General features: G+C 38.1%; 1 protein-coding gene across 1 annotated transcript in view; it reads right to left on the reverse strand.

Annotated features, from left to right (window-relative positions):
* Window positions 1–17,049: 17,049 nt before the first annotated feature.
* The window catches only part of SIM1 (SIM bHLH transcription factor 1), a gene marked incomplete at both ends in the record, with an annotated part of 71,312 nt that continues 64,228 nt past the window's right edge, over window positions 17,050–24,133 (reverse strand). Inside the window, 2 exons of the mRNA XM_083348348.1 lie at window positions 17,050–17,786; window positions 22,288–22,693. Of these exons, the coding sequence (XP_083204474.1) occupies window positions 17,050–17,786; window positions 22,288–22,693 (1,143 nt within the window). The remainder of the gene's footprint in view (window positions 17,787–22,287; window positions 22,694–24,133) is intronic.

The raw sequence follows: 24,133 nt of genomic DNA on the forward strand, positions 1-24,133 counted from the left end.
ATCTCCCTTTCTCCCTTTTTGTGTGTGTCTCTCATCAAAACCATCCATTTAATTTTCTCCAGATTTGGTATTAATAGCATTAAAATTCACAAGAATAATTTGATCAATTAAAACCATCTGCGGTCTGATTTATAACTGCTGTGCCATATTTCAGGCTTAACATAAATTTGCCGTGGTCAAAAGTTTTCTCACTGACATCATGACAAACTATGGAGTCAATGCAATTAAAGAATTTCAATGGCTTCAGGAGGTGAAGCTTTTCAAGACTTTATTTTCTAAGCTCCTTGGAATTGCTCAGTTTTTAGAAAGAAGAGCATTTTTATTCTCTTATTTAGTCAAAGTAAATGCTAGCAACCAAACTGTGATCTTTGTGATTACTTTATCTGACAAAGGATGCAAAAGCACAAGATGCATGCTTGAGAAATACCTAATCTTAACACCACAAAACATCATGAAACCCAAGAAGCAGAATGTATTGACTTTTCCTTTAGTTGGCCATTACTTTATGGCACATTGTATACATCTACTCAAGATATATTAAGTCAATAATCCCAGGTATTTAGCTTGAGGCTGGCAAACAATGAAACTGACTTTAACAGCCTATATGATGTCACCTGTAAGATGTGAATGAGATTTATGAATGGTTGACTAGCGTGTTGTACTCCTGTTCCTAATTAAGTGGGGAAATGTATTTAAATAGATAACATCCAGCCTCTGGATTTCTCAAACCCCAAACCCCTCAAACCTCAACCTCCTAATTTAAATTCATCATTAGTTTATGCCAGTTGCCCGTAAATGTCAAATCGCAGAGCTGGGTACAAGTAACTTCTCATTTCCTCTTGTGTGCAGCGAACTCTGTAATTTATAGTAGTGCACAGATGCTACAGGATATGGATCACCATTCTGTTGCACATAACTTGCACCGTCTGTGGAGAATAAAAAGATAAGTGCAATCCATATTGCAAAAGCATCCCAGCATGATGAATTTGCAAGCTTTCTCCAGCTTATGAATCATTCCGTAGAATTTATATTGGTGTTACATTAATGTCTGGTGGTGTGCACCATGAATAACTTTGTGCTAATTACTGTTGGATTCTGAAGCTGTGGCAGTTGATGAAGACAGCATTACAGCACCCTTGATTATAATACTAAAATAAACACCTTAAGTGCAGAATCTGGTGAATGATTACAAAAACAAATGAAAGCATAAGAATAAAATGAGGCTATCACAAGAAGATGCATTCATAAAGCTTTCTCATCTGCTTTTCACACAACTCCTTTAAAGCAATATGTTCTCTTAGAAATATTTTTTAAAACCAACTGAGTTGAAAACCAATGTAATTTTTTTAAAAATAAAAATACAGCTACAAGGTTGGTTAAAGAAAAATGTACCCATGGAATGGCAAAGGTTGGAAAAAGCTACAAATCATTTGGACAGTAATAGATTGTGGTATTGAAATACCTAAGGAACAATCTTGTCCAAGTTGAGCAAACCCATCGTATTAGATCAAGAAAAAGCTACCATAAAATGAGGAAGTGTTGGGCCCAAAGGCAAAGCTTCTTTGCTGTGGCCCCAATTCTGTGGAAAAAGTAGACCTTGGAGATATGTTTGATCTTCATACCTAACTTTCACAAAACATCTTAAAATCATCTTTAAATGGACCTTTGATGTTCTTGCTGCCTAGACAAAAAGAATGATATGTCATGTAGTTTTTTTATTGTTCTATATTTAGTACTGTATATTGAGATTGGGTTTTGAGATTTTTGTACACTGCCCAGGATCATGAGATTGGGATCATGAAAGAGAGGAAGGAAGGAAGGAAGGAAGGAAGGAAGGAAGGAAGGAAGGAAGGAAGGAAGGAAGGAAGGAAAGAAGGAAGGAAGGAAGGAAGGAAGGAAGGAAGGAAGGAAGGAAGGAAGGAAGGAAGGAAGGAAGGAAGGAAATTGGATATACATTCATACTGGCTGTAATTTCTATTGAATGTAGGAGGGTAAATTTCTGAATAAATATTGATTGCATGTCAATATTTGTATGTGTTCTAAAGTTTTGTTGTTGGTTTTTATTTCTTTAATCAATAGTCTTCTTCTATTTTCCGATATGTTCTGAAATTTTCCCAAATAGCGATTGTATTGGTATTGTCATATTTTACAAAATTAATTGGTTTAATAAAGAACATTCTGCATGTTACTTCTGCCCTAGCAAATGTTTGGAATTTTATTTTTAGGCAAGTATTTGTATTCTGTATGAATATTTGCTGAACAGTTGAATCTGATGCATGTGTATTATGAATTAAATGATGTAACCAAAACAATGGCGTGCCAGCACACACTTCATGTAAACAATGTAAATAATGTAAAACAATTGTTGCTGCTGCTGCTGCTTTTATGACAAGCTGATGGTATTAAAAATATCCAGATGAGTTACAAGACCATTCAGAAGTCATCCATATCCAAATGTTTGCTTCTTTTAATGAAAAATGACAGACTATTCCTGAGACAGACAGAGACAGAGAGAATTTAACAATATCAGACTTGTTACCTCTTGTGACTGGACAGTATTCTGTGAATTTCTTTAATAAAGACATACAGATCTGGTGCCAGGACAGTAGACTTGGTGCAGATCATATCTACAGAGAGAATAGGTGGAAGGTGCCCCACGAAGTACTATCCTTAATATGGCATTCAGATGGAAAAACGCTTGGTGATCTCATGGAGATAATGATGAAATTATTTTGGCTACAGTTTGCATTTGCATTTTTTCTTGGATGTCCTTTCAACTTCTCAATCTATCCTGCAGCTCTGGGTTTTCCTGCTAATCTCCCATTCAAGTGTTAGCTAACTCTATCCTGGAGACCTTTTTCTGAGAAGATTCCTGCAGTAGATGCTACCTCATCTTATTTACTCTGTGGTGTTGAAAAATGTACAAGACACCATATTATGTTATTATTTTAATGAGCTCCTGTTGCATCTACAGGGGATAGATGTAGGTAATAGTTGGGAGAAAGTCATAATGCTTTGGTAGATATAATCAAGGATAATAATGCTGGTACTGTTTTTATATTCCAATGGAACTGAGATCAATACAGTGCTCTTTCAAACCATATGTTTCCAGTTTATGAGAAAAGATGATGGCAGTGATGAATCTGTAATGCAACTATCCATAGTGATATGAATGTATAAATGGTAGTTACTCTAATCATACCCAGTAATGGTTTAGTACAATAACAAAAAAGACTAGGAAAGTCTCAGTTCATGCACTCTCAGATTACATATGTTACATACTTGGATAAAATGCTCTTCTTGATCCCTCAGAAGCTTTCTATACCATTGACCATGGTATCCCTTTGGGCCGGCAGTGGGAGCTGGGGCTGGGTAGTACAGTCATGGGCTGGTTCAGCTCCTTTCTTCAAAGCTGGTCTCAATCAGTGCTGATAGGGAGTGAGAGGTCCAGGCCACAGTGCTCCTTTGGGTGTCCCACAAGGCTCAGTGATGTTTGTGTTCCTTTTTAACACCTGCATGAAACCACTAGATGAGATCATCTAATGTCATTGGATGAGGTATCATCAATATGCTGATGATACCCAATGTTACATTTCCATCCCTGGTTATCCAAATGATGCTGTAGCTGCCCTCTCACGGTGCCTTGGATGGGAGACAGCAGGCTTCAGCTGAAGTCTGGTAAGATGGTGTGGATTCAAGGGGCAATGGGATCTGGAGGTTTATCATCCTTAATTATGGATGGGGTTGTCCCATCCCATCCAGACCAGGTGCAAAATCTCGGAGTTCTCCCAGACTTGCAACTCCTGCTTGAGTAGCAGGTGGCAGTCATGACTAGGAGAGTCATTGCATAACTTCATGTTGTATGTCAGTTATGCCTGTTCCTGGATTGTCAGGCCCTGGGCACAGTCATTCATGCCCTGGTCATCTCCAAGTTGGATTACTACAATGCACTTCAAGGACTTGGCCATCATCTTTAAAGTCCTTTATGGCATGGGTCCAGGTATCAAAGGAGCCACCTCAATGGGACTAACCCATCCATTTGTTCCAATGGAAAGAGTCTACTTTGAATCCCATCTGCCAAACAATTTTGGCTGGCAGAGTCCACAAGAAGAGCTTTTTCTTCTGTGGCCTCTGCCTTCTGGAAATTCTCCCATCAGAGGTGAGATCTGCCTCCCCCCCACACACACACACTTCTGGCCTTCTGGGTGAGAGTAAAACTTGACTCTGTCACTTGGTCAGGGTCACCAAAAAGGGTGTTCTACATTGGGGGTGGGCAGCAGTGTAGAGAAGGTTGCCACTCCCAGGCTGCCCAACATCTTTCATCTAAACTTCTAATCTTTTTATTCTAATTTTGATTTTTTTAGGACTTTTAAACATGTTTATTATATTATAGGCCACCCATAGTTGCTGATCAGCAAGATGACCAGCATAGAAATTCAATAAATAAATAAAATAAAATAAATTCTCACTCCTGTGCATGCTTACTAAAGACTCAGTCACAATGAAACAGAGAGATTTGATTTCTAAGCAGCATAAAATCACACTGTTAGGGATCTTTTGACCCACATGAATGCATGATATTTTTTCAAAATGAATCTAAAAGCTGTGCTAGAGAATAAACAGCTCATTAGAAAAAGGCAATAAAACTAAGTGGTTAAGGCTTTTTAAAAAAGTACTTAAGAAGTACTTAAGCAGACTGACATAAAAGGAATATATATTTAAACAGGGCAAAATGAATAATTATAGGCCTAATACTGCAAAGCAGACAAGCACATCTGGCTAAGGATGACCTTCCCCCAGGCCTATCCTTTCCACAAAGCTCATAATTCTGGCCACCCACATCCTTCCACTTACACAGAAGAATAAATTGCATAAGGGCGGAGCTTATGTAATCACATGAGTCCATTAAGCCCCACCTTAAGACATCAAATCCCCCACCCAAATTCCAGCTTCTGGATTGGACTTAATTCTTCACCCTTGATTTAAAAACATACAAGAAAAGCCAGCAGAAAAAGTCTACACAACATCTCATAGGATATAGAGATAATACCCATGGACCTGTATCAACCCAAATCTATCATCTCGTTTTAAATTGGAATTCTGCTAATGGAACCAATATGCACTATTCAAAAGGTCTATACAAATGAAATGACACTTGTTGTGCTTTTAGAAACAATAGTATTAATTTATTTATATAAACAGTTCATGGTGGCAAACATATCTAACAGTCTTTCCTCTTCCTATTTTCCCCAGAACAACAATTCTGTGAAGTGGGTTGGGCTCAGAGAGAGTGACAGGCCTAAAGTCACACAGACGGATTTCATGCCTCAGGCAGGACTGCAATCAACAGTCTCTCTGTTTCTTGCCTGATGCCTTAACCATTAGACCAAATGATCATTCTATGAGCATCGTCCAAATCTGCAATTAAACAAATAAAGGATGGTAATTAATGACACCTAGCATCATGCACCCTCTTCTATCTTCCATTTACATTTTGACAATAATATATTCTGGTTTTTCACACTCAAAGAGTGGTGCAGGGTATGTGTTTTGCTTTATATATTGCTTGTAACCAAAACCATTGACAAGAATCTAATCAAATTGTACCTGATATAAAAACTGCATGGCAATCTAGGGTTTAATTCCTAGAGCACTGAGTTACATGTGTAAACATGTAAACATATGGCACAACATAGGAGAACAAACCCATCAGGACAAGATTCAGCAGTTTATCTGCATTTAAAAGACAAAGGCCACTCTTTTGAAGACAGCAAAGTCCACATTTTGGGCAGAGAGGACCACTGGTTTGAAAGAGAGGTCAAAGAGGCCATCTATGTCAAAACTGAACAGCTCTCTCAACAGGGGGAGGGATACGACATCATCTATCTTCAGTCTACAACACAGTTCTTTCAGCAGTTCCAAGAATGCTCCACACCCATTTCTACTACTCAGGTGACCCTGAAGACAGAGATAAGCCTCCAGGTGGCATCAACGACTCTCTAAAAGAATGCAAATGACCAGCTGTCTGCAAGGAGTATAAATCCTTCCATTCCCCACCATCCATTCAGAGCTGAAGAAGCTTTTTAGACGAAAAGTGAAAACGCCTTCAAAGAGAAAAAAGAAAGTCCAGTTGCCTCATGAAAAAGCACTTTTGGGACAACCATGATCTGGATGTCTGAGAATCTCCATAAACATGTGTAAACAGATTTCTTTAAAAAAATTGAACTTGAACTCTGTCAACTGTAACATTTTGTGCAAGATCATGACAGTTCTGAAGACATCCTAAGTAGTCAACAAAGACAGTTCTCTGTGTAAACCTTTTCATTAACCCTTAAGAATATCAACACCAACAAAGGCTGTCTTAACATAGACAACACTATTCTTAGGAAAGGACTTTATGAGACAGGTCCCGAGGCATAACAAACTAACAGGCCACTATATCATAGCTCCAGTGGTAGCTTGTCCTCAGTAGCTTCACCAAGCTGTGCAACATGATTTATTGTTGATCTAAATTTGATAGAATTTTGTCACCTGCATTTCCAAGTTTGTGTGTATTCATTATGGGCTCCAGATTGTAATACTTTGAATAATTAGTTAGTAGTCACATTTATGTTTCTTTCTGGATAGCCACTGGAAATGTCATATAAAGCATAGATATAATTATTTACTTGTTGGCTAGACCTGGACTTAAGGTAAGGAATATTTTCCTTCACTGGACAAAGCAACAGTCAATCTTTCAAAAAAAAAGTGGTTTTCAATTCTCTTCCGCATTTAAGTAAAGATATTCCTAAGAAAGAGAGAGAAAAAAAGGAAACAGAAGTAAGGAGGCCTGTTTATAACCATTTAAGCAAGAAGCCCAAGCAATCCCGGTACTCCCATGTTACACCTTTGCTCCGCGAGCTGCATTGGCTACCAGTTGTCTTCCGGGTGAGGTTCAAGGTTTTGGTAATGGTTTTTAAGGCCCTACATGGCATGGGTCCGGAGTACCTCGGGGATCACCTGCTGCCGGCGTCAACTTCCCTCCGCCCTGTGCGTTCCCACAGAGAGGGCCTCCTCAGGGTGCCACCGGTCAGAGAATGTCAGCTGGTGGCCCCCAGGGGGAGGGCCTTCTCTGTGGACACCACGGATTTATGGAATCAGCTGCCGGTTGAGCTCCGGATGGCACCTGACCTTCGCTCCTTCCGACGTGGTCTGAAGACCTACCTATTTGAGCATGCCGGCCTGGCCTGATGGGGGATGTGCTGGGGTTTTTATTGGGGATTTTTAATATTATTCTACTGTTTTTAGCTCGGGCTCTTATTTAATTCTTTTTTAATTTTTGTATTCTGTATTTTTTATGTGCCCTGTTCACCGCCCTGAGTCCTTCGGGAGAAGGGCGGTATACAAATATAATATAAAAAAATCTTTATCCAATAATATGCTCTGCAAATTTCAGGTGCTGAAATTTAGAATCATGCTCAGGGAGTTGATAAACAACTTGCTACCTAGGTTAAGCATATCGATTTTGTCTGAAAATCTCAGTGTTCTTGTTTTGTTTTCCCTTTTATATTTCCTTTCCTCCAATAAACTCCTTTTGAATAAATGTCTTTCAGCTACTCTTAGTTAATAAGAGACTTTCTCATTAAACTCTTCCCCCATATACAAGAATGTATGGTTAAACAGCTACCCCTTGTGTTTCACAAGTTGCAGAAGATTTATAGTAGTTAAATTATGTAAAGTTGGAGCTTTGGGTAGGAGGGCCCAAACCATTGTCTTTTACTGTTATAAAGGCTATGATGAAAGGAGAAGGCGTTGATAGAAAGGCTAAATATCCTTCAGGAGGCCAGAGAGTTCAGTTTGTTGCAGAATTCTTGAAATAATGTTTAATTGTATGTCTTCCTGGTTTGGTAACAATGAAATGGAGACAAGTCATTTGTCTATTTTAGCTATTTTCTCTTCAAGTCCATACCATAAGAGGGAAACGTCTGTAACAACAACAACAAAAAAGCCTGTGGTAAATGCTTCTCCATTCTCATTTCTGATCTAACAGCTGGCAAGTGCAGCTGGCAGAAAAAAATCAGTTCTGTCAGAGGCCTACAAAGTTGGAGCATGTCACTGCAGCTAGGATTATGCTACCCACATATTTCTCTAATTTGTGAAGTTTAATTGGTTTAACTTTTTACTGGCTCCTAGCTTTATCTCCTGAAGATACCTTATTAAATGATATTTCTGACTTTCTGTAACACTGTACTGCTTTTTTGCTGTATTTTTTATGTTTGGAGATCCTCTGGAAGAGATGTTAGAATCTGTGAAAAATGTTAATGGGAAAGAATTTGACCTTCATGAATATATATTTACTAGTGACTTTACAATTTTGGTAAGGACAATTTGCCATCAAGTTTCAAACTAAGAAGGATATTTGTAGCTGATCACTCTCCATGCTCCACATAATGCAAATATAAAGATATACTTTATTGAAAATTAAAACACATTCTACTCAGAATCTTTGTAGAAGGAATGTAGACTTTATCTGAATCCTACTTTGGATAAATATAAAACACAAAGTATTACAGATAGCGTTCTAATTTTTCTTCAGAAAATCCCATTGCTGGGACTATATATTTTATGAAGATTATGTTATGAACTCTACAATATCTTAAACATTGGTTATGTTGGATATTATGCTGCTGATATAACAAGCTGTCCTCTTTACCCCTTCCCAAATGAATTCTAAAGCCACTAAACTTCTTTTAAATGAGTAGGATTTAAAAAAAATACACTAGAGAAAGCCACGAGGAAGCCCTACAAAAAAAATGAAAATGTTTTCCTGGTGAAGAGATAAAGTAGGTTTTTGTAGATCCTTTTAATTAATTAATTAATTTTTAAAATTATATTTTAGATTTTTTTATCCCACCTTTATTGGATAAGCATAAACCAAATTGTCATATATGGAAATGCATACACACACAGATTCCTAAACCATAGAAAGCATATTTGCATATCTCCTAGACTTTGTATAGGATTCCAAAGTAAATATGTAATTGTTTAAATAGTGAAGAATCATGAAAACTAATAGAAAAGTCATGGTTGACTATTCTGACAACAGTACAAAGCAGAAGCATTTTATGTTACTGTATTTGGAGTCCAGATGCCTTAAAAGCTTACTAATGTTTGCAGTTCAGCATATTTACTATTGTACTTTGGATCATCAGAAGGGAAGGCTAGGCATTTTTAAAAACAAAAAGAGAAAAACTGGATGACCATCCAAAAGATCATCCAGGCAGTTGCTTTGTTCATTTTATGCATTGGGGGACAAAAAAAGGCTGACATACGAGATAAATGTGAGTTGCTTCCGTTTTTTTATTAGTAATAATCAAATATTAATCCATATCAAGCAATAATCAAGATGGAAAACCACTAATAATTCTTCCTTGCTTGCCAGCCATGAGCTATGACACATTTTGCCTTAGGATTTCTAAGCAATTATCAGATTAGGGTTTTTTTAAAAAAATGTTGCTTAATTTTTTCTTTGTGGAGTGTGAGATGCTTTCATTGACTGCCAATGTGGAATGACTAAAGAAGTGGGAGGAGCTGTATCTTCTCCTGTCCAGTAATTGGCAGCCTCTCTTACTTCATAGTCTTGGTGATATCCCAATGAAAGATAACTTGCCATTAGTAAATAAAATGAAAAGGGTTACCTCTTAAGTATTATGATTGAACTACAAAATCTTATTTGGGAAAGCACCATGATGACCATGCAAGAGTGGGATAACTGCACAGGCTATGTTTACTCAGAGCAACTGTCACCAAGTAGGTTTCAGGATCAAAATGTAGATTGATTAAAAATGCTTATTATATTGATTAATTCAGCTGAGGCTACTGGTTCAGTCCTAAATATTTTTCAAGGTCTTGTAATTTGTCCATTTATCAGAACAAATGAATATCCTTTGGACTATCGCAGTGAGGTATGACGAGTGAAATTAGGCATTTAATTCCTCCAATAGCATTATCACTTATTCATATATATATTATTACTTTGAAAGCTCACCTGCCAAGGGAAAACATTATATGAGGTGTTCAGGTGTATCGGTTATTGCAATTAACATGATTCTTAGGATTACGTCCACAGGGGGGAATCACATTTGAATAAAGTACAAACTTTGTCAGGAGTGTTTACAGCCATTTAAAGACTTCTGCCCAAGCGAGATGATTTTTGCATCCTCATCACTGCATATCCTCGAGGTTTCCACCCAAAACCTTCAGAAGGCATGAGATAACATGGGAAACTTTGTTAGTGTGGTCTATTTTACCAGTAGACGTAGCACTTTTGGACAGAACCGATATATCCCAGGATTGTCACATTTTTTCATAATTCTTTAAACAGCTACTTGGTTTCTAAGGAAGAGCTAGCAGGACTGGAAAAATCTAGGCACAAAAAAATAAGTTTTTAATTGTGAACAGAATCAAGAGACCAGATTCAGGCTACATACTGATAGCTGTATTTTTTTAAAGAAAGAAAATCTTCACATAATAAATACATCATATACACACCGACTTCAAATTTACCTCAGAAATCTATGTACAATATAAATTATTATAAATGGGAACAAATTTCAAGATATTAGCAACAAAGCTAAATTGAATTTCCTACATACATTCCAAAGGAAAACTTCAAATTACAAATGTAACTTGACAAGGGCATTAGAACCCACACATTGCGGGTCATTTGTGATGCTGTCAATTTTGTAATTTGGTCACACAGCCGTATCATCGCTTTTAGCTTCTGACGTATGTGGGGCTCCAGACTCAGATATTTTGAAGAGCTGGCATTAGTTTTCCCCTCTATTTCAATGCAGAAGGTATATGTGCTCCTTTACGTCTGCTCATAACACTCCTTTCTACTGAAATGAAAGGCACGTCTGTGCCTGCAAGAGCACTGGAGCACAAAAAGAACAGAGATTATTAATAGGACTTCTCTTTATTTCCAAATAAATAACCTCACATACTGATTCTAAACATGCTTATATGGAAATAATTCCCTTTAGAATTCATGGGTCCTGTGAGATCAATTAATTTAGAAAGAGACTGTCTGCATTTCAGTAAAAAAGCAAACATAAATGATACCATGGGAAAAGAGAGTGCTCTTAAGTACAGAAATACAATTTAGGCCTTAAAAAAATCTTTAATAGCCTTTAGGGAAAAATAAGAAAGTGTCAATACTTAACATAAAAGAACTGTGCATAATTTCTTTTTTTTTGTAATAACATAAAACACTGTTCGTTTATAATCAGCTTACATATTTGGGTTTGAGAACATTTTTTTTCATTTGAAAACTAAGCTACATGCATTAAAAATAAATAATAGTTTCTTTTTTTAAATAGATTAAATGACTACAATAATAAATGAACACATTTGCCTTTACTGTTTGAAAAAAAGAAGTTAGTGAATAGAGCTGAAAACTTTATTAGCCAAATCCTGTCAAAAGTGAAGGCTATTGATTTCAACAGCTAGAGTCTACCTAATTTGGAGAGGAGCAGATTCTTTGGTTTGTAGTGGACATAGAGTGGAACTTTACTACCTTCTGCTTTCCTCTGCAGCCTCTCTACACCACCAAGACACCACCAAGTCCATTCCAAAAATTTAGAGGATCTTATAAAATAGAATGGAAATAGAAAGCAAACTGCAGAAGGAAGAATGATACCACCAACTTTAGATCTACATTGCTTATCTATAAGCCAGCTTTCCTCAACAGAGTTTCCTCCCCCCACATAGGCTGGACTACAATGACCAAAACTCAGTCAAGATCAGAATTTAGGAGATTATAATGGGAGAACAAGTCTAGGACAACAGGTGGGAGAAAAGCCCATCTATAGATCCAGTGTTGCTCTTTGCAGTCATGAAGTAGCAAAAGTGTAAAAATGCACCATCTTTCTACAATGAGTTATATTTCTCCCATCTGAAAGTCCAACTTGGTGCACAAAACTTCTAAGTTTACGAAATGCAGGAGCTGCAATTTATTTTATTTGAAGAAAAGCATTGCAATATAACATAGGGAAATGGACTGAAATATGGGAAGAACTGCATTCAGATGCAATTGGCAGTTCAAAATCCACAGGAAAACTGAGTTTTCAATGCCTTGTTTCAAATTCAAACTTGAGAGATAGAGGTCAGTGTGAGGGTCAAAGGGGCCACATATCAATCAAATACAGCAAGGATCCAAAATTCAAATATTTATTTTGATTTGCCCTAACATCCCAGATGGAGAAAGTATCATGTTCATGGTTATCCTGTAAAATGTAAGTGCTCCAAAATGGTATCCAATGTTAAAACCAATCAAGAGGGATGAAAACTTAGTGCCTACTTTTAGACAATACACAAAAGGCCATACCAGATGTTTAAAAAATACAAAGGAAAAACAAAGCGAGCAGAGCCAACCAAGCATTTCTACACAAAACCAGTTGATTCAAGATTCCTGCATTTTGCAAGAATGCTTGGCAGCTGCATATAATCTGCATTTAGAATGTAGCACAAAAAACTATCTACCGTATGTCAGATTAATGCTTGGTAATGGTCACAATCTGGGAAAGATATTATCTGAACACATCATTGTGAAGAGATCTAGCTGAGTTTTAAGCATGGAAGTTTTTCTGAACAACAAGAAAAGCATTTCAGGCCTGATGAAGATCTGATAATATGCTCCTGAACCTTGAAAACTTTTGTTGGAATTCTTAGTCTCTGCTTTCATTTTTATAAATTCTTATATTGAAATCCAAAATATTTCTACTTGGAAGTACTAGATTGAGTGTACTTTACTATCTAGTTGTACATGCAGAGTGGTTATATATTAGCAACTCACTACACAGAATGCTGTAGCATAATTGCTTGCCTAGTAGTTATTTATGCAAGCTGAGTAAGAAGGTTGCAACCTATAGTTGTACTATACTGAATACGTTTTGTTTCATAATGTGGAATGTGACAATCTGGATATAATTTGTCAGTATCTTCTATTTAAGAAATTAGTGATGGGCCTTATTTTAAAATGTATGCCACATAGTAAATCCATAGGCTGTTCTGCAGAATGTTGTTTTTCACTGTATACGTGAAAAACATGCTAAGTAACATATTTACGATGGTGTCATTTTTAATCTTAGTGAAATCTCAATCTTTATTAAATATAAATAGATTGAATAAACCAAGAGCTATTGGCTTACTGATTCACAATTATTTGTTTATTCATTTGGTAACTGTTTCTCATCTTTGCTATATATTCCTGCATTGACTAGAGTGGCAGACCTAACAGCCTACAATGGCCCCTATAATTTTTCAAAAATTGGTAAAAGTGCAGAAAAAGTAGCTGAGGCTATTATTCTATTCTTGGGTGATGCTCCTTCTCTGAATGAGTACTTTATTGATTCCTAGTTATCAGTTGTTGTGCTTGAAATCCAAGAGCTATGGTGTAGATCAGCAGCTCCCAACCTTTTCTATACAGTACCTTGTACCCCTAGAACACTGATATATTCTCGCACCCCCTACAGAAGTTTGAAATAATGGCAACAAATTATGCACATACACTATAATTTTAAAACCCCAAGTTTTTGCACCCCCTGGAATATCATCTCGGTTGGGAACCCCTGATGTAGATCTTAAAAACAAAGCATTTTACATCACTCCCAACAGTCTGTGATTAGACCTAGAAGGCATTTGTACTGAGGCTGAGTACTACATATTGCATTAAGCTTCTATGTAAAAATTCATCATTTTTCTTATTATGGGCAGATAGGTGGGAAATGAAGCACAAATATTTACTTATGTCAGTAAAAATGAAATACTGCACAATTTTTATTTTGCTAAATTATATCAGATTTTTTTTAAAAAAAAATATGTTTGGGAGTATCCAGTATTTTTTCAAGGTACTTTTACTGTTTTGAGACGAACTTCTAGGGATTTACACATGCACACTTCTAAATTAAGTTCAGAAGGAAAGCTTTTAAATAATCTACCTGAAATAAATAGGCTTAATGTTGGCTGCATCATAGCCACTATTTGCAATACTAACCCTGTATGTCTATTTGTTCTTAACCATGGAACGAACATTCCCTGGCAATAGGTTTTCTCTGCTCTCTTCCCATGATATCTTAATTCTTTGCCCAGCCCATGTGTAAGATCTTTTCTTAGCTAATGATGTATATTATAGTAAGTTCTACAATACACTCATCCCATTGTTACTGTATACCACAGTAATAGCACTGGAAACAGGCTTTATATAACTCCAGTAATGCCAAGAAACTTCTATAAGTCAGCAGAGGGTTAATGACCTTGTTCTCAGCTATACTAATATTAAAGAAACATTTCCCTTTTTAAAGCCTCAATTCACTAGGCTTTATCTTGGAACTTGAATTGTAATCACTGTGCTTGGAAACAAAGGAAGAAAGGCTAGGGATTAGCAACGGGGACAATAAGTGTCATGTCAGTATGTTTTTCTGACAACTCAAAGATGGCCTTTGCTTGGTGGGGAAAAACCACAAGCAGTACCATTGGTCTTAGATCTAACTTTCTGTCCAAAACACTATTAAAACTGTAAATATTTATACTTTTCTTTATCCGCCTGGCTACTTAATTTTATGCTGCTCTGAACCCACATGCCTATCAACTCCTTCCACAGATCTCATTTCACTGTGTAATTAAAGTAATGATTCCATCTGAACACTTTTTGTAGCGTCTTTTTGATTTCGGTAAGACCAACTTCCAAATTTGTGATTTCAAATGAAAGCTATAATGCCAGCCATCTTCCAACAGTTTCACTGATTACAGCTCGTCTTGCTTTTAAACATCTGTTTCTGCACCTAGAAGTGTTTTTCTGCCAACACTGAAATTTAGGAAAAACAGATTGGAAGAATTCCGTTTTTCACTTCCACATACAAACTTCAAGTTGAAGACTTCTGATGAGGTTGAATGCAACAGTCTTCATAAATAATCTTCCTCAAAAGCATAGGAATCTGTTCCTGGCCTTAATATCAAAAGTGTTGAGAACTCAATGGTACTGTAGTTCAGCAACACCTGGAGATTCACAGGCCTGTATTTCCTCCATCACTGTGGAAAATTGCATTAAGTCTTTCCTACGCATTACATCCAATTTAATGGATCAATGCCTTTTGCATAACGGAGCAGAATGCTGCAATTTAAAATACTAAGAGAATGTGACAGCCCTGAAACAAAAGACTATTGTAATAGAAATACCTGAGTTCCCTATGTAATTGAGGAGCTATAACACATTTATTCAATTACAATATATATTCTGGTTGATTTCAATAAATTTATGTCTAGTGATCTCATGGCTACATCACAAAAGTAAAACTACCAGTAACCTTTTAGGCAATCCTGGATTTCAGTTCCAATAAACTCAGCCAGCTCGTCTGTTGCGGAAGGACATTCAGTCCAACATCTGGTTTCCCATGTCTATACCATTTATACTGTTACATCCTGTGAAATATGTAGCCAAATATAACTGAACAGGTTCTCATGGAATCTACCCATATTCAGCCCCTAGTCCTACTTCATATTACTTTGGAGCAAGCACTACTGAATGAATGAATGAACTTGCTCTTCAGAAACATACTGGGCATCCAACTTGCAATTCTTGGTCTTCATCAAAATCAGTCTGAACCAATTTTCTGTGACCTTTGGGTGTATTTTCAGATCGTTTTGAAACATACCAGCTCCTGAGTATTACAGATGGTCCTCGACTTCTAACAGTTCATTTAGTGGCTGTTCAAAGTTAGAATGGCACGCAAACAACTGACTTATGACCCTTTTTCACACTTATGACCATTGCAGCATCCCCAAGATCACATGATCAACATTCAGATGCCTGGCAACTGATTCAGATTTATGACGGTCACAGTGTCCCGGGGTCATGTGATCACCTTTTGGAACTTTCTGACAAGCAAAGTCAATGGGGAAGTCAGCTTCACTTAACAACCATGTCACTAACTTAACAACTGCAGTGATTCGCTTAACAGCTGTGGCAAGGAAGGTCGTAAAATGGGGAAAATTCACTTAACAACCATCTCACTTAGCAAAATAAATTTTGGGGTCAATTTTGGTTATAAGTCGAGGAGTGCCTGTATTTTGTTAGCTTTTTCTCCACTTTTGCTATGTTCTGATTTTTTCATAACAAGTTGCTCAAGGAAATCTTATCTGGATTTTTAACCGTTTTCACCTATCAACCAACTTCTTCCTTAGGACTTTCCTAGTTTAACCAACAAATAGAACATCAGATATGATCACCTTTCAAAAGTGCTCTTTCCTCCAAACCTATGCCGTTATCTCACTTCCAAAGTACCCACTCTCTCCTGATGTTGTTTCTCTCTTAAAATATGGCCCCTACAGACAGTATTCTTGACAACCAAAGTCTGTTGTACAGCATACAAATCTTTAAATTCAGCACTTCTATATTTCCATATTAACAGCATAACTTTTAATTAGCAATCTTTGTAGCCAACAGGGAACTGTTAAGGAATGTTAAGTAACTGAAAATGCTTTGCATTCTGCTTTGTGTGTGTATATATATGTATGTATGTATGTCTCTATGTATTTTTCTGAATGTGTGTGAGTTTATACACACAAACACACACGCACGCACGCACACACACTCAGTGCATAGGTGTCTTGCTTTATTAAGGCCTGAGAGACACCAGTAACTTATATAGATTTTTCCTTAACTAGTTCATCATGCATGTCCATGCGAGCAAAATGGCTAATTTTGCATAGCAAGAGTGCTCCCAACTTAGATCTCCTTCACAATGTGGTGCTAGCTTTATGGTTTGATTTTATTTTCTTTGCCTTAACCTTGAGACCAATGCATTTGAAACAGTAATTGGGATAAGCCAACACTCAACACTACAAGAACTCTTTTAGTGCATTGTAGCGGATCAAATGTTGGTTGCAACAAGAACTTTAAAAGGTATGCGTCTGTGGTTATTACTGCAAAGATACTTTTCCTAGGACAATCTTTAAAAAGGGGTGGGGTGGGGTGGAGTGGAGTGGGGGTTGAGAAGAGAAAAAGGCCCATCAGCTCCCATTGGTTATTATAACAGTTGTCCCCTTGTGTCCCTGTGCTGGATCTTGCTGCATCCGTAGGTGAGAAGTCACATCAAAGTGTGATCCATTGCAACCCAAAGAATAATTCCTAATCGTTTCACTGTCATAAAGGTGCTCCAGAGCAAATCCTGTTAAGGTGTAGGCATGCTTATCAAAGTATTGCCTATGGGAAGTGTAATAATTTGGAGAACCTGTGGGATGATGGTCCCCTGGAGTCTGATGGGGGGACACATTTGAATGAAAATAGTCTTTAGCCAAGAGCAAGCCTGATTTAGACATTCGATCAGACCCAGGACTGTTTATTCTAGATAGTGTTGTGGGGCTGTTGTCATAGTCGTTCTCCTGGGGGCTCATCAGTTTCCCATCCCGTTGTTGCTGTGTGTGTTCACAAGGAGGTGTAGTGGTGATGCTGGGGACTCGGCAGGCTTCTCTCAGCTGTTGCTGCTGATGGTAGTTTGTAAAACAAACAGAGTGCTTTTTCCCAGCTCCATTAATGGAAATCAGCTGATCAGGGCTGGATTTCTGTTGCTGTAGCCTGTTCTCTTCTTCTTTAATCATTTGCTGAGTCGCTCTAATTAGAGTTTCGATTTTGCTGGGCTCGTGTGGACTGCCCTGATATTGCTCAGAGTGGTATCGGTCCCCTGACTCACTAGCCGAACCAGGATCTGGGGAACTAACCACACTTTCTTCATCCCAGTGCCCTCTTCCTAAAAAAAAATGAGCAAAACAAAGAGTATAAATAATGAACAATGGATTTTGCACCAAATCCAGGAGATCATTCAGAACGGATGACCTCCTAAAACAAAATAACAGTGTTAAGAATTTTAAGCCATTTACAACCACATCAAAATTCCAACATATAATATACCTTGGCCCTCATTGACTTACTCCCAGTATAATAATATTGTATCTATATTAGCAGGATTCTCTTGTCAAACTCAGGTTCAGCTGAGGAACCTCTTATCTCCTGACTTTCAGCCTTCTCACTTTGGATGTCTGAATTCACAGAAATCATCAAAGCTTCACTCCTTCCCTGTTTACGCTCGGGGATGTCTTTATACATATCATTGTATGTACATATCAATCCTACTTTGTATACAAACTATAATGCTTACAGAGAAAACCCTATGTTGCTTGAGAAAGGAGAATGCATAGATGTTAATATATTTTATAAATATTTTTTTAAAAAAATATATGTACAGAAACTAAAACAAAAGTGACATGTGTAACTCCATATCGGGTATCATGCTGTAACTGGTTCTAATTCTCCCTTATTGCTTTCTGGTCCTCTATCAACGGTGGACTTTCCGCTCATTTTCCCTTACATTTGCAATGGCTGGAATTCCAAGTCTTTTCTTCTCCTTTGGGTAACAAAGGACTATCAGACCATCTCCCTGACACAACCAATCCATATCAAAACATCATCTTCAAATCACAACACAGGACAACATGTTAATAGTAAACGTAGTGAAGAATCTTCATTAGCATATATTCCATTGAATTTAGTCTACGTATCTATCAGGGTAGTTCACTATGGTACAAAGAAAAAGGTGTTCTTTATTGCTATATTATAATTTCAAGTTGTTGGGAGCAATACGTATACTGACTCTGTAAACTGCTTAGAGAGGGCAGTAAAGCTCTATGAAGTGGTACCATATATTAGTCTAGGGCAGGGGTGTCAAACTCAATTTCATTGAGGGCCGCATCAGCATTGCGGTTGCCCTCAGGGGACCGGGTGGGTATGGCCAGGGTGGATGTGGCCTACTGGGTGGGCGTGGCTAGAGTGTGTATGGCCTACTGGGTGGGCGTGGCCAGCTCTACATCGTACGCATCGAGGGTGCCTATGGGGGCCTAGGCAGGAGTGGGACAGATCTGAGGGTCTCTGGCAGAAGGAGGGTCTCTGGGCCAGGGCCAAGGCAGGGGGGGGGGCGTTCCCTCACTGTTTCCAGGATGGCTTCGTGGGCCGCATGAAATCACTTTGCGGGCCGCATCTGGCCCCCGGGCCTTGTGTTTGACATGTCTGGTCTAGGGTGCTATTGCTATTATAATTTCTCTGGTTTACTAGAAAAAGAGAATGGTTCAACTTATAGGGAAATTTGGTTTTGCAAACTTTCATCCCCTCTTAGCTCCTAACTGGTTCATAGTTAGCAAAGTCCAGCGGAGCCTGTGAACTCTCTGCAGCTGATTTCCTGCAGCAGAAAGCATAGGAAGAACTATCCCAAAGGGAATCTGCATATTGCATATTGCAACATGCACAAATGCTTCTAGATTTTTCCCCGCATTAGCATGCAGACATTCAAATAAATATCAGAGTGCTATTATCCCTGACCATCAACTAATAAGCTTCCTAGTACAAATTCTCCAGAAGATATCCCCAATTCAAAAAAAAAAGAAAAGAAAATATTTTTTAAAAAATCTGGAACCATCCCAATTTTTCATATGATGTTAGCAATCCCACACACAATCTCATGAGATCTCACGTGAGAATATGAAAATATCAGCCTATTTCAGGTTGTTTCAGTAGAATCTTATGACCTTATGTCATCTCTTGACATTTCAGCTTTTTCCCCCTAACGGCTGGGTAACTGCAAAACCGTGTGCTGATATATAGGGACAAAAAAGATTGCTGTCTCCTGTGCTAATAACATAGGCCTGCATAGTGCACAAAGCATAAATGTGAATATACTATAAAGAAGAGAATGTATTCACTTCAAAAAGCACCTAAAAATTTAAAAATTCGAATCATGTGATGCCACTTAGTTTTGTTTCAAATGCTTCTTTGTAAGACAGGCAGAAATGCAATATATCTTGTCAACATATATTAGCATTTGTATTCGGAATCAAATGACTTAAGTTTGTCTAGTCACGTTCAGTGTCTTATGAACTGCACAATCAATTGTTGGCTGAGGAACATTTGAATTGCCCAATACCTCTTAACAATGAAATTCATTTTTAACTTAAATTACTTCCACCCCAATTAATGTTTATAGACTGATGATACAAAACTCAATGACTCTTAAGGGGAAAAAACCTCTGCTTAAATTGAATCCATTCACTGTTCATAATAAAATTGGCAGTTTAGGCTTTCTAAGATCACCTGAAGCTGGTTTTGCAGCCATACAACAAAATTGCTGAATCAGAAATTATAGTGTTATACAGTAATAGTACAGTGATCACAATATTTTTCCTGACCACTGGTTTTCTGTATATATCTCAATATATCTAATGAGACGGACACTAAGTATTGAAAGGTTTTCTATTTTAAAGATATTTAATGCTGCACTTGTAAGCAAGGAACTCAGCAAAAGACATTGAACAGTGTGTGAAAAGGAGCAAATTCTATCCTGTAGTAAATAGCACAACACTATTAATATAATATACAAGAAGTCTTTTTATAAACAAAAGTATTTAGCACAACCTAACAACCCTCTGGATATGATAAGACCCTGATTTTTCTAAGAATGTCAACTAGAGTCAACGTTCAAAGATTACACCTATTTAAGTTGTGATTCTATTACCTCTTTCAAGAGACTGGATGCTCAGCTTTCCAAATTAAGCTGTGTTTCTACAGTTTTGCAAGTCTGTTATACCAAAAGCTTGGACCTGATGTTTTCAACTGTTCTGAGGGCTCCTCAAAGCTTGCTAGGAACCTCAGTTCTGATGCTGGCCTAGCATTAATCAATGCATCCAAGCTCTTTCTTAATGGGGAGCAATGATGGCAATTGCCCACGGTCCATGCATTGACTGAACATCATCAGAACCAGGGTTCAGTCTTTCGGATTTCTCCATGCACTCTATTGACTTTAATGAACAAAAAATAATAATAATTGACATTGGATCCAGTAAAAAAAGAAGGGAAGGGTTCAACTGAACATTCTTGGCATGGTGTTTTGAAAAACTCCTGAAAGCACCATATGTACAGGAAAAATTAACAGCAAGAGGGCTATAATAGAGAGGTCCCCAACCTTTTGGGCACCAGGGACCGGTTCTGTGGAGAGAGGTTTTTCCGCGGACTGGAGGGTGTGTGGTTTTCTGGGCTGCCTGCATCTTGTCAATGGGGCTTTACTTGTTTGTGCAGACCGGTTGCTGGCATGCTGTGGCCTGGTACTGGTCCACAGACCAGGGGTTGGGGACCCCTGCTATAATACTTCTGTTCTATTCCATTTTTCTCCATGTTTTTTAATTCATTCAATTCCCTCTTCTCTACTATGTTGCATTCAATTGTTAAGCCATTCTATTCATTTTGGGCTTTCATTTTATTCAGTTATATAGCACATATATCTTGCTTTTTAATTATACACGTTCACCCAGTCTCTGTAGCATAACCCACATATCCATAACCCAGGTAATTGTTTCTGATGTGGAGACATGGGTTATCATTTCACAAAGAATCACTCCCTTTTTCCCCCCAATTTCCTGAATTTTTGGTAGGTCTCTGTATGAAATACTTCCTAAAGTTTGGTCTTCTGCCTTTACAATTTTGTTGTTTTCAATATTAAGTGTCTAAACTATTTTTTGTTCCCTCCTCAACAGTTCTAACCTTTCTTGGATCTGATCAATAAATGTGTTAGATTTAACATTTCTTAGCTGAGTATTTGCATAAATAATCCAATAAATGAAGATATGTTTTGAAAAGAGGCTTTCCTATTCTTCCTATCCCATCCTATCCCATCCTATCCCATCCTATCCCATCCCATCCCATCCCATCCCATCCCATCCCATCCCATCTCATCCCATCCCATCCCATCCCATCCCACCCCACCCCATCCCATCCCATCCCATCCTACCCTACCCTACCCTACCCTACCCTACCATATCCTAATCAAGAAGGCCAGCAGAACATTTCTTACCTGGTTGAGAGGCAATGTGTAGAGAGCATCTAATCTGCAGGTAATCCCTACAACTACATTTTAAAGCATCAAGAACATATTAACTCTTAGCTGATACCTAGTGCACATAAAATCAATTTTAATAGACTGAAAAAGAGGACTAGTGCTAACTTTTATCTAACTTTTAAAGAGTTTTTGGCAGTCATGAAAAAAGAGAAAATATACTGTATCTCTAACAATATGAGGCCTAGAAGCTACCGCAGTCGTAGAACAAATATCCCTCAATGGCATGTAAACTGAGAAGAAATGCAAACACATTTTTAATCTCTGGCTCAAGGTTGCTTACACAAGCCATAGTTCAGGTTGTTTTACAACTTACCATGAATCCTGTGAATGGAGGTTATGTGTGGCATGTTGCTTTCATAGGCTTCTCGGCTCTCAGGAGAAGATTTGGTTAGTGGAAGGCCAGATCGAGAACCCCACCATGCTTCCCTTCCAGGCTGCGGTGTGCCAAGAAAGTACCGACCAGCCTCACACCTGCCCCCTTCACAGGCTTGAGTATGGAAGTGTCTATCCTCAGTTAACTTAGAATGGTCAAGTGCAAAACCATAGCAGAGGGCACCACGATCCGAATATTGTCTATAGGCACAGGAAACATCATGATGCTGAGAGTTTGGTCTTTCAGTGGGATCCATTAATTGTGGAGATGCAGTGTCAGTCAGTGGACTTCCACCCCACTGGCTTTCATGATCAGATTCAGATCTTTCTGTATGAAACCCAGAATACTGCTGGATAAAAGAAAAGGGGGGAGAGGAGAAGAAATTAAGGGTAGATAAGTGCTGATCATTAATTTGATTTTCAAGGTGTTTAAGACCAGGTACAAATCAGTGTTCCTGAATAAAAAAAAAATCTACATGCAGTTATGTGTAATATCACACAACCAGCTTGTGAATCAGGAGGGGTTTTTATTGTTTGTTCAGTGCATATCCACTTCTATTTCATTCTTCCTGCAAATACTCATTATGGAAATCAAATGGAGCTACATTCTCTTTTCAGTTGTTACCCCACTGGAAAAAAAAATCTTTGAAAGCCATCTCCAGCCTCTCTTCTGTATTTTGCAAAAACTTTTCATTACAAAGCTACAATTTAACTTGTGAGGCTTCCATTATGCATACAAGCATGTATTCCCTTCTGCTGCAGCAAGTAGACTTCTTTAAGCAGCTTAGTAAAGGTAAAGGTAAAGGTTCCCACCACACATGCGTGCTAGTCGTTTCCGACTCTAGGGGCCGGTGCTCATCTCCGTTTCAAAGCCGAAGAGCCAGCGCTTGTCCGAGGACGTCTCCGTGGTCATGTGGCCGGCATGACTAGACGCAAAGGCGCACGGAACGCTGTTACCTTCCCACCGTAGCGGTCCCTATTTTTCTACTTGCATTTTTACGTGCTTTCGAACTGCTAGGTTGGCAGAAGCAGCTTACTGAGTCATTAAAGCATTTCGTTTTACCTTCCCTCAACTGAATGCTCTTAAGATTTGCTGGTCTGCCTTTGCCATTATTCTCATTCATGGGAATTTTAGACCAACACACCTCAGGACACTGAGCTGATGAAGGCATCATCTCTGAAATTATATCCGCTGAAAAATGTCCTGCTTGGTTTAATCTCCTTTAGTAGGGAAGAACAGATTGGTCTACACAATCGTCAAACCATTCCATCCATTTTATTTATAACTGAAAGCAACTTACAGATATTTGTGTGTGTGTGTTTCTAGCATAATTTTTTTGAAAGATGCATCCTTTATCATACTTTACCCTAATGTGTGCAGTTCATATTTTATTCGTTTGATTTACTTACATGTCCATCTATCTTATGTGTCATAACTACGGGCAGTTCACTCCAACAGTGATAAAAACATTAAAGAAACAATATCCACGCACCTCAGCCTCCAAAACACAACTCTCTTACCCTAAAACAATCCTTCCCAATACATAAACAGTCTGAATCACTGGCATTCAGTCTCATCCTATCCAACAATTGGGGCAAAACTGTCTTTTTAAGGCCTTCAGGAAGACTAGGGCATGGGGAATTTGCTGGATTTTGGCAGACAGGGCAGAAGCCATAGAAAATTGCAGGTCCAAGATGGACATAATCTGTCTGCGGCAAGGAATTAAATGTTAACATTCCCCAAACCCAAAGCACAATATTACTGCACTGAGACAACCCCTCACCCT

Source organism: Vipera ursinii (assembly GCF_947247035.1).
Source record: "Vipera ursinii genome assembly, chromosome: 1".
Classification (NCBI taxonomy): domain Eukaryota; kingdom Metazoa; phylum Chordata; class Lepidosauria; order Squamata; family Viperidae; genus Vipera; species Vipera ursinii.